This window comes from Apostichopus japonicus, chromosome 12, assembly GCF_037975245.1.
Source record: "Apostichopus japonicus isolate 1M-3 chromosome 12, ASM3797524v1, whole genome shotgun sequence".
Classification (NCBI taxonomy): Eukaryota; Metazoa; Echinodermata; class Holothuroidea; order Aspidochirotida; family Stichopodidae; genus Apostichopus; species Apostichopus japonicus.
In genome coordinates, this window is record NC_092572.1 from 26021156 (window position 1) to 26033645 (window position 12490).

General features: G+C 35.3%; 1 protein-coding gene across 21 annotated transcripts in view; it reads right to left on the bottom strand.

Annotated features, from left to right (window-relative positions):
- The window catches only part of LOC139978032 (cubilin-like), a 48427-nt gene extending 45917 nt beyond the window's left edge, over positions 1–2510 (bottom strand). For all 21 annotated transcript variants that reach the window (XM_071987968.1, XM_071987975.1, XM_071987967.1 and 18 more), the window contains exons 1-2: positions 2310–2510; positions 1139–1320 (exon numbers count right to left, since the gene is read on the bottom strand). In XM_071987968.1, the coding sequence (XP_071844069.1) occupies positions 1139–1320; positions 2310–2370 (243 nt within the window). In that variant the 5' untranslated portion in view covers positions 2371–2510. The remainder of the gene's footprint in view (positions 1–1138; positions 1321–2309) is intronic.
- Positions 2511–12490: the final 9980 nt, after the last annotated feature.

The following is a 12490-nucleotide window of genomic DNA, read 5'->3' on the forward strand; positions in this document are numbered from 1 at the left end:
AGAAACATGTATTCGCTTTTTCTACTCTCTATTTATCAATCATATTCAATGAGACGTCATTGTGTAACATTTAATGTAGCTAACGTATACATTTAGTGAGTTCGTGTGCTCGATTTGGATGCTAACATGGTTGCGTGTACTCCTCGTAATACTGCTGTTTTGACTGTACTGCCGTATTCTGGCCATCTTGAAGCAATAGTCGTAGACAAAATTTAAGAGAATATAAATAAATAACAATTATTGCTCACAACAATATTTATTCAGTGAAATCTAATATTCTTTAATTACTCAGTGTCGATATTGAAATTGATAATTGGGTTTTTAGAATTTTACTACTAGGGTACGATAGGGTTGTCTGTATAGTCTTGTACTTATATTTTGAACTAGAATACGATAGGGTTGTCTGTACTCTTTTTATGCTTTGAACTAAGAAAGGTTAGGGTTGTCTGTACTCGTACTTATACTCTGTACTAACATACGATAGGGTTGTATGTACTCTTACTCATACTTTGTACTAGGATAAGATAGTGTTGTCTGTACTCGTACTTATACTTTGTACTAAGATACGATAGAGTTGTCTGTACTCCTACTGTTACTTTGCACTAGGATAAGATAGTGTTGTCTGAACTCGTACTTTGTACTAAGATACGATAGGGTTGTCTGTACTCGTACTTATACTTTGTACTAGGATACGATAGGGTTGTCTTTACTCGTACTTATACTTTGTACTAGGATACGATAGGGTTGTCTTTACTCGTACTTATACTTTGTACTAGGATACGAAACGGTTGTCTGTACTCGTACTTATACTTTGTACTAGGATACGATAGGATTGTCTGTACTCGTACTTATACTTTGTACTAGGATACGATAGGGCTGTCTGTACTCGTACTGATGAAAGATAGATACTAGTGCAAGTTGGGATACTCCTAGCCTTCTACTCGTACCCGTACACACACACACATTTTGAGGAATTTCTCATGCTGTTGTACGCCTTCTAAAAGTATGCGCAAAGTTTAGCGAAACATGATTGCAATAGTAGCAATAGTTAATATTTTAGGGTCTAGTTAGTTTTTGAAACAGAAAATTCAATTCAAATCATTGATGGTGTTAGGAAGTTCCTTTCGTCTATATTTACCTTAAGAGAGTCATATGAGCAGTCAGTGCCATCTTCCAGATTGAACGTATGAAAAGTGACTTGAATCATTTTGTCTACTGGCGCCTGAATAGTGTAGGTACATTTGCTAGCGTCCGGGTAGTCCCTTGGGTAGTTCGGTGACGTCATGGTAGCGCCATTTTGATCTAATAGTTGATTGCACCCTGTGTACAAACAAATGTAAAGATATACCGAATAACCAAAATGTATTTTTCAACAATATCAGTTGAGTATAGCCTCCCGGAATTATGTGTGGACAGAGGAAATTTCCCTTCCCCGCCCAACGCTACTGCAATGCGACCCACTGATCCGGCCCCTAACATTTATCGTAAGACCAAATATGAAGATTGAAACATGATAGGATCTCTCTTATTTACTATAGTTAGGTCTATACATAAAACGTGCTCAGTTTTTGATAACGCTCTTCACATTTAAACTTCAGCAAGCAACAAACTAATATGTTTGTCATGACGGAGTTTTAAGTAAGTTTTACGTTTGAGTTTGAGTTTTACGTAGTATTACACTTCACTGCGGCCGTTGCAATTGTTTCAAATGCAGCTCTTCAAAATTATACCTAAGTTTAGTAATGGAATCGGTAGCTTGAATTAAGTTTAATGTTTTAGTTTCCAGATGACAAAAATATGGCATTGCACGGTTTATATTAACGCATAAAATTAGGGACTGATTTAAAAGGATTCGGTTGAGGCGTATTAACGAATAAACCGAAACCTGTAACCTGTTATGTTATATGGTTTTGATGACCGAATCTAAAGCTTTAAATACATTTTTCGTTTTAGGATAAGGTGTTAATCCATAACACCGCAGTCTTTATACATAGATTATGCAAATTAGTTTCTACTAACGTAAAGTGGTTTCGATTATTGCCAATAAATCTCCACCAGTAACAAGTTTATGATATTTTAGTAACGTAATCAACAGCTTAAAGTATCTTTCATATCTTAGTTTCAAGGTGAAAATTAAATCACACTTCATAAGTTATTTGAAGAGTAATTCAACAGTTGGCTACGTTTACGGCTTTGTTATCATGATATTTATTTTCTTATCACAATACAAGTAGTTTTACTTCCAAACGTCGCCGTTTTCTAAAGTTATATACACAGACTCAGTTATTTTAATATTCTCAACGACTTACCTTCGGCACGACTTAAGAGACCGAAACCGAACAACAGCAAAATGAAATCACAAAAATCCATCTTAAGAAAACCTTCTCTCGTTTCGTTCCTGTCATGAAGAATAGTGGAGCAGTTACATGGAATAAGTTTCAGCTATACAGGCAAATCGTGTAACCATGAACTAGCTTTAATACAAATTTCCAACAGTTTGGATGTACATTGACTTTGGCATGACTGTTATATACGACACAAGAACAATTACAGGATACGACCGTATGGAAACTTTTAGGTGCCATAAAGAATGTTATGATCACTCCGTCTATAATTATGTTCACAACGTTGTAAACGTCTATGTGATCATAAATGAAGCTGGATGTTAAAACGAAAGGAAAAATATTTTTTAAAAAAGTACAAACATTTCGATTTGATTAAAAAAAAAACAGAGATAAATTGATTAGTCACCAGTTTGACAGACAAACATTTTAGATCTGAATTCAAGACTAGTTAGGACTCGTTCTAATTCCTGTCACTTTTTCCTGTCCTGCAATTGCATCATGGTTCAAATCTTCAGGAGGGGAATCAAGAACATCTTCCCCACTTTGATTTTCCCTTCTTTACTAGTTTTAGAAATAAATTGGAATGTGATCACGCTGTTATAAGATTAAACTTTCACTCTTTCTCTTAGAGTAGTGGAGCCTCATACATGGCGGACGCTATCGAAGTGTGTTTTTTTTTTCAATTTCATTGAATTGAGAGTAAAGATAACATCCGAGACGATCTAAAAGAAGAAAAAGATAACCAACCATCTGGAATTGATGGGTTAGTTTAAAAAATAAAAGAAGCATCAACACTGTGCAGTTTTTTCAGCTATAAAAGTTACACAGATTTTCAGAAGGAAAATCTTCAAAAGAGAACTTCTTAGCCTCTGTAGGTTCCGGCTTTGTCAAGAATATGTTTGAAAAAATGTGTATCAATAGCTAGAGAAAAAAAAAACTTGTAAAATTGAAAGGATGAAAAGGTTTTTCCCCCTCGGTAGATCATATCTGAGAACTATCTCTATGAATGTTCCTGGTGAGTCTGATAAATTCACTTCAACGTGAATAGTAATGCTCTTACAACCGAACTTAAAAATCTCAAAAAACATTGCATATCTTTGTTAATATTATAAAAAAAAGCTTTAATGATGTGAATGGTTTTGACATAAGAGGTAAACAGTTTCCAGTATGTTTATTAAGCAATCAAACTTCAATCGCCGGAATATTCCTATGTGTTATATTATAGTACGTGACTTTATCTTGTTATGGAATTCACGTTAAGGGAATATCGGGTTACGTTCATACCAAAACTGACATGGCAGGAAAGGGAGTACCCTGGATTGGAAACATTCACATATTATTATCATCATCATAAACATAATTATTCTGCAACAATAATCATGCAAGACAGTTGCTGAATAGATTTCCAGGAAGCTACATATCTCTTGTAACCGAATTTGCAAAGTAGTTGAACTGTCGACAACCCATTCGCTACGCTCTATTGCTTAAAGTAATGTAGAAATTCTTTGCCGGGAAATTCCCATTATCCTCCCCAAGTCGTTGGCAATGACGTAAGCAATCGTCGACTTTTGTTCAAGTATATAGTTGAGTTGGTGACAATAACCCGGTGGAGTGCTTGTTGGATCGATTACATGCTATGTTCTGATATGTAGCCACGGGGGGAAACGGTGTGGTTATGTGGTGTGGGTGCGGATGGGGAACAGATTGCACGTACCCCTCTCCGAACTCCCAATGTTTTGTTTTTTTCTTTCTTAATGGCTGACACGAATTTAATACTACATGTTAAATCAAAAATATATGGAAATCATGCAGTTAAGTATCCTTAGCCAATCAAAAATTTCTCATAGGAGACGAAAACACCCCTCCCACTAGATCCCTTCCCTCACCCCCCCCCCAACACACAGACACACAATCAACAGAATATGACGAAACCTATAGTATTATACGGAAGTATTGTATTAATTGATTCTAGATGTAAGTATTGAATAAAAAACAGTCAGGCCCTAATAAAACATTTTGTTTTTAAACTTTTTATATAGCGAGATCACTTTTATGTACATACTTATGTTACAAAATATCAACAATACATAACCACTTTACCGACTAATGTGCTAATGCTGTCGCCTCGCAGCAAGCACAAGATATACCAGTGACAGACAGCGTGAACATTTAATGGAAACAACATATATGGAAATGATGGATCTAAGTCTTATCCAGTCAGGAAATTATCATAGGGTATGCAGAAAACCCATCCTCTTAGACCTTTTCCCAGGATGAATATTATGAAATATTTTGAAAAAAAATCAAAAAGCGCGCACACAAACACCCGTACCCACGCACAGAGCCGTATATTATATATACGGCTCTATAATATATACGGCTTGCATATTATATAAGGCTCGATAGTGTAGTATGTGGTTTTCGCACCCTTTTGTGGTGGGTAAACGTGGTGGGTAAGTGTGATAGATAAATAGAAAGAGTTAGTAGCGCCCGCCCCCACCCACACCCCAATTCGGGCAGTCATTGATAATATGTATATAACACATAGTGTAAAAAGTGTATTTAGGTATTTATAGATTTATAACATTATACTAGTAGGCATTTAAAACAGTAGGTAGAACAGACATTATAGCCGGACGTACTAGACAATAAGTGAAATATTGTAAATTACTTCTTTAGTCCACTAAAAATCACTCAGAAAATAAGAGAAAAAAAACAAAGAAAAGAAAAGAAGAAATGAACGACAAAGGCGAATACAAACAATGAACTTGATAGGCAAATAAGATTTAGACGATTATAATTGGAATGAAGAGCTTATTTCATAGCGAGACAAGTATTTTTTAAACAACGATAATAGATGTCAGTAGCTTAAAAATAATCTGAAGGATTTGCATAACGCGTGATGAGTTGTTACACAAAAGCTTTATTTACATATATAACGATTGAAATTAGGTCACATCGAAATATAGATTATTATGTTTTGGATTTGATTTGTTTATTTTTTATTGTATTGTATTGTATTGTATTGTATTTTTTTTTTTTTTAAGATGGTTAAGATGATTTGCTGAGATAGTCACTCAGTACGAACTGAACATACAAGAAACGTTGACATGCATGATATCACACGGATCTTTGGGCATCAACAGACCATTGGGTTTTATGGCTCAGTTAGGATACTATACTCGGATATTTGTGTGACTTCAAAGCGTTTTGAAATGCAACAATGCGAAGAATGGTTGTAAAGCCTAGTTTGGCTGTCTGTGCGTGTCGGTATTATAGGGGATGAATATGCATTGTTGTACATGGGAAGCGTACACGAGACATTAATTTCACACCGTTGTCGGTCCACGGTACACATCATGGACGGCTTGAACGTTTGGTTTCACTCGCTGCTTTGTTTGGAATAATAAAACATAGGCTCATAAATAGTCCCTTCTCATACTTATAGCATTTATAGCAACATATACTGTTATGTATACGCCTCATAGCCACATTTACTGCCACATATACTTATAGCCCTTATAGCCACATTTACTGCCACATATACTTATAGCCCTTATAGCCACATTTACTGTCACATATACTTATAGCCTTATAGCCACACATACTTATATAAATACTTATACATATACTGACTCATATACAAATAGCCTTTAAAGCCACCTATACTGTCACATATACTTATAGTCTTTATAGCCACACATACTTATACAAATACGTATACATATACTGTCACATTAACTTATAGCCTTTATAGCCACCTATACTGTCACATATACTTATATCCTTTATAGCCACATTTACTGTCACATATACTTATAGCCTTAATAGCCACATATACCGTCATGTTAGGTCAAGACGAGGTTTGTCATTGAATTATCGCGTTTCTTTTTGGGATTGAATAGCTTTAAATGGCAAGAAATTGTAAAATTTTTGCTAACCAGTTCGCCGTCATGTGGCAATTGTAGAATTTGTTTCTTGAAGTTTGTTTTGTACTAGGTCCAGGTTCGTTCTTCAGACACTTAAGTGGTTCTCATGTCATTGGGTTGATTGATGAGAATTATGGGAAATGAGCCCAATTAACACTGAATAAGCTTGCCCAGACAACCAGCTAGTGAAGTATTTTTCTACTTGGACTTGAAAGAATGTCGATATGATAGTGAATTAAGAAATTTGCTTGGCTAACTTTTTAGTTTGTTCATGATTGAATTTGCCCTGGGTCGTTTTAACTAATATATATATACATTACGTAAAATAGTCATTAGTTGCCAAATCATGGGGTTCATGCACCTGCATGGGGTTCATGGGGTTCATGGGGTTCATGGGGTTCATGCATCTGTGCGTGTTTGGAGGTATAACCTTCTACAGAATGTTCAGGTTAGCTGTAGACGCAAAACCACATTTCATTTTGTGAAATGAAATACGTATTTAGGCTTATCTATACATATTACATCATGCTTTACAATGGAACGTGATACCGACTGAGGTCAATGTATTTCCTCAAATTCCACTGTCGCGTATTATCCTCGCGGAAGTCGTGATCGTACGTGTACATCAATGACAAGTTTGGACGTGTTCCTCTGTCTAGAAATATCCTATGTAGATACACTGTGGAGAAAATACTTCCTCTGTATACGCCGATCTATCACATTGTTGAGTGTGTTAAAGCAATCGGATTGAATTATTGTGTGAATTTCGATGTGCTGTCGTCTGCAATGATAATAATAATATTAATAATAATAATAAGACTTATAATGCGCACACACCACTCAAAGAATGTTCATGGCGCAAATGACAATGAGAAATGATACAAATAATACAGAAAAATACAAAACAATGACAGAAGAGAAACTTAATGGTATAAGATCATATAAAAGCTTTCGTCATTAAGTGTGATTTTATGCTCTTCTTAAAGTTAGAGAGAGTAGATGTTTTTCTGATTTTTAAGGGAAGTTGGTTCCATAAGCGAGGGGCAGAAACAATAAATGACCTATCCCCCCAAGAATGTTTGGACTTAATTTCAGATAATAAAAATTGAGAGCTGGATCTTAGATTACGAGAGGGGACATACATATGTAATAAGTCAGAAATATACATTGGACCATGTCCTTTAAGTGATTTATAAACAATAAGGAGAATTTTATACATAATACGATATTTTACAGGTAGCCAGTGCAAGTGTTTTAAGACAGGGTGGATATGACAATGCTTATGAGAATGAGTTACAATACGTGCAGCTGAGTTTTGGATTAATTGGAGTCTGTGAATCTGTTCATGTGGAAGACCGAGGAGTAAGGAATTGCCCATATCCAACCTTGAAGTGATAAAAGAATGTACAATTTGTTCAGTTGCCTTATCATGATGATGATAATCAATTGCATATTTTTTATAGTAGAAACATCTAATTTAATACATAAAGATAAGTAAGAAACCTTACCTACATTTGGTTAAGTAACCCGTACAGTCAAGGTTTATTTAGCGTAAAGCTAACTGTAAACCCATACTCCAACACTGCAGGTGTATAACGTCACAGCATCATGAGCATGCAGTTTTCGGAACACAAACTTTACAAAGGGTCAATTAGTTACTTTTGTAATATAAACTATAAACAAAGTATCCATAACCTGAAAATGTTGTATGTGTTGGTAATTTGTTTGTAAGAAACTAGTCCTGTGGTGGAAAGAATGAATTGTGACATTCCGGTTGACAAGTTAGAAAGGGTAAACATTAAAGCAAATTTCTGCCTGAACCGACATTTACACTCACGATTTACATACTGTTGATGTTAATCGCAAATACATCCTCAAATATTGTTAGTTTATCTTAGAAACGAACGTAAAAGTCTACAGTTAGGCATAATGGCATATGTTACGTATAATGTTAGGAAGAAATTGCTTTTTCCACTCAAATTTACCAAAGTGATTTTACTGGTTGACACTTTGCAAAATTTGTGTTTTGAAAACTGCATGGTTAGGATATTGTGACGTGATACTCCTGAATTGGGGTATGGGTTTACAGTTACCTTTACAGTGAAATAAATCTTGACTATACGTGTAATTAAAAAATGTATGTAAGACTTCACTTGTTTCAACTGTAACATTATTCTATTTCATCATCAGAGACGACAGCGCATCGAAATTCACAAAATTATTAAATCTGATTTACTTTAACACACTCAACAATATGATCGATCGGCGCATACAGAGGAAGTATTTTCTCCACAGTGTATCTACATAGGATATTTCTAGACAGACAGACACGTCCAAACTTGTCATTGATGTACACGTACGTACACGACTTCCGCGAGGATAATAGCAACAGTGGAATTTGATGACTATATTGACCTCAGTTTGTATCACCTTCCATTGTAAAGCATGTATGATATACGGTGGCCGTTAGTTTCTGGAGCCGTTTGTTTCCTCCCCTAATTCATAGGCAGTGGCGTCGCCAGACATTTCAATCTGGGGGGGGGGGCACAGCACTTAATTAGGGGACACAATGCTTATTTGTGAATGCCCGCACTGGGGGAGGGTTTGTCCCTCTCCTTTGAGAAATTGTTGATTAATTAAGGGTCCTTAGATGCAATCTGGTGCTAAGTGCAACTTGAAGTAACTTTATGTTCAAGAATCTTCGGGCTTAGTCTTTCCGACATTTATGTTTCTAATTGAGGCGGATAAAAAAGTTATAAAAACATGGAAATTAACCCTTTTGCTTTAATAATGTTATTAAATAAAAGTGTCGAAAATGGAAATTGTAATTCATGCAGGGTAGAAGTGAAGTTTAAGCAATTAGCGATTCACGCCAAGGCCTATGTGACCTTGTTTGTGAGAAAAAAACTTGTAATTGTGATGCTCTGTGGAAAGAAGTTTTACTAAAGAACATACACGTTTCGTCCTTTGTAGAAAAAGGTTTATGTTTGAATAATTTTGTAAACACTACAAATCGCATCACGGGGGGGGGGGGGGAGGCTCTTGCGACGCCACTGTTTATAGGGAGGAAAGAAACTTTTCAAGGGAGGAAACTAACGTTTTTCGGGGACAGCATAGATATATAAGTGGAATAACTGTCGGAATAGATTAAAGGGAGAAATGTAACGTTAAGGCAGGAAAAGAATGCGTTTTGTTTAGGAATCTAGTTAAACGTACTTCTTTTTCCAAGGGGATGAGAATGTGAATTGTTCCGGAGCAGTCTCTGACGGCATATTTTTTTGTAGAGTAATTAAGGTAAAGAATGTTGTGTTAGGATGAAAGAAAACAGGGAATGTGACGACGGGGGTACCAATTATTTGTGTAACTGTTCAATGATCGAAAGATAAATAGTGTTTGTGAAAAGAATATCTACATAGGATGTTGCGAACCAGACGGACACGTCCAAACTTGTTAAAGATACACACACGATGACTTCCGGAAGGATCATAGCAGCAATGGAATTTAGTGAATACATTGACCTCAGTCGGTATCTCGTTCCATTGTAAAGCATGATGTTATTCTATAGCTAAGCCTAAACGCATAATTTCAGTTTCAGTTTCATTTTCATTCATATATATCATTGGAATGTTAGCTCAGTGGTTAACGTCGCTGCCTTTCAATCATAAGTTCCCGATGTCGAGTCACTCCCAGATTAATGTATGTCTTCCAGTTACATAGTTGTTGACAATTGACGATTCATAATCATGGATGTTAAATATGAATCTAAGCGACTGACTTCGGTCAGCTTGCGGCTTTGATAAGTCAATGATGGCTTCTTCGCGAGTTCCTGCTTGCAGGAGGAACTTAAATACATACATTTAACAAAATAAAACAGTGCTTTTGCGTTTACAGCTAAAGTGAATATTCTGTAGAAGGTTTTACCTTCTAACACACACAGAAGAGGTGATACATCAACCCCATACATTTGGCGACTAAAGACGATTTAACGTAATGTATATGTATATATATATATATATATATATATATATATATATATATATATATATATATATATATATATTAGTTAAACTACCAAAGGACAATCATTAACAAACTTAAAAGTAAGCCAAGCAAATGTCTTAATTCACTATCACATCGACAACCTTTCAAGTCTGAGAAGAGAACTACTTCACTAGCTGGTTGTCTGAACTAGCCTATTCAGTGTTAATTGGGTTCCATTCCCATAAGTCTCATTAATTAACCACTGCATGGGAACCACTTAAGTGTTTGAAGGATGAACCTGGACCTAGTACAAAACAAACTTCAAGAAACAAATTCTACAATATCCACATGACGGCGAACTGTTTAGCAAAAACTACACAAATTCTTCACTCTTTACAAGCATTTAAAGCTATTCATTATTCTTGTTTTCTTCTCTGAGTGACTGTTGTGGTCTAAATTAGCAATTTATATTAGTTTATTTAATATTGTCTGTGTGGAAACCCGAACAAAATGAAACAAACAAGCACAACTTATCTTTCGTCTCTCTATTATGGTTCTAGAATATCACTGGGTTTAATGACGCTTGCACTTTTCTTTGAAATCAGTGTAAGTGCAAGCGTAAGAATAAAATTAAAGGGCGGTGGAGCAATCATCAACAGCGTTAAACGGTGTTTACTGTAAAACAAAATAGGAAAACATTTATAAATATGATGCAAAATGAAATATGTCAATACATTCAAAAGTATTATCATATCAAGTTATTAGTAAAATACTCAATGAAACTGAAATTCAAGGAAATATGCAACAAGGTTGATCAAGATATGTAAAAGCTCAAACCAACTTCAAAAGCTCCTAGAAATATGCCATAGTGAACAGCTTATGTATCTTTAATTCTACTGTTGACTTTACATGCATGCAAAGAAATTATATCATTAATACGACAGTGTGACTATTTTCAGAAAATGAGCTGTTGGAGATGCAATAAGTAAATAAAAACATTAATCATGTGATGTTTTTACACTAAACGATAATTGACAGAAATCAAGCCTCAAACTAGAACATGTTTAGTGATCAAATTCGGACAAGTGTCGAAAGTAAGTCTAAATCTGATAATGAATTTCTCAAAGTTTAATTTAACAATTAAGCAATTTTCAAAACACAATTACAATAATTAAAGATGGACATTCTTATATGTCCCAAACTAATATTGCAATATACAAATGAAGCTTAGGTAGAACATTGTCCCTAGCATGCTTTGTTGGGCTTCGGCCCACTCAATAACGTACGAAAATTGCTCTGAAAACCATTATTAACAGATCAGATTCAACAAGATAGAAAACTATATGCAAAGTTGCATCTCAACATCATGGTGATGAGTTATGTCTCAACGAGTGCTACATCAATTTGATACAAAGTTTGACTTACTAACGGAAAAGAAAATATAATTTAGATGACTAGATAGATACCTAACTAGAATGCATAAATTATGTCATGTCCAATACTTCCAACAGTGGAGGTAAATTCCCCGAATCACATGCTGTTTATTATAAACTATACTCATAACCCATCGTAATAACTTGAGAATGCGTACCATATGAATGGGAAAGCTTACTAGGGGCTAAGAATTAGGGTTAGGAAGTAGGCAACAGGGTAAGGGGTTAAAAAGTAGGGTTAAGAAGTATGGAATAGGGTTAGTGGTTAGGAATTAGGGTTAGGAAGTAAGGAATAGGGTTAGGGGTTAGGAATGGTACGGATTCTAAATTAGTACCAATTGCTCAAAAACTAAATAAGAGTCGCATGGTAGTTACCATTCAAACAAGATTAGTTTATTATAGCCTAGCTTTTACGCGATGGAGGCGGCCATTTTGAGAAGAGGGCGCCCAGGCTAAATACCTAAATCTCTACTTCATTACGATCCTAATGCAGAAACTGTACTGAGCTAATGGTGTACATATACATAGCATAATAAACACTGTACAACTAAACGTAGATAGGCCTTTCGAGCGATCATGACTGAGAATAAAGTTCATGAAATATCAACTTAAAATTAATTACAAGTTTACAAAGGTGATGAAGAATGAAAAGAAATATTCACCTCACATCTCGATGGCTAGTACAGATCGAGCCACTAGTTAAATCTTCGTTAAAGTAATTATAAAAACAGGGAGGATATTCAAATGGATTCTTCCTGTCTGTAGATTCTAATGCAGGTGGCGTGGACAAAATAACAGGTAT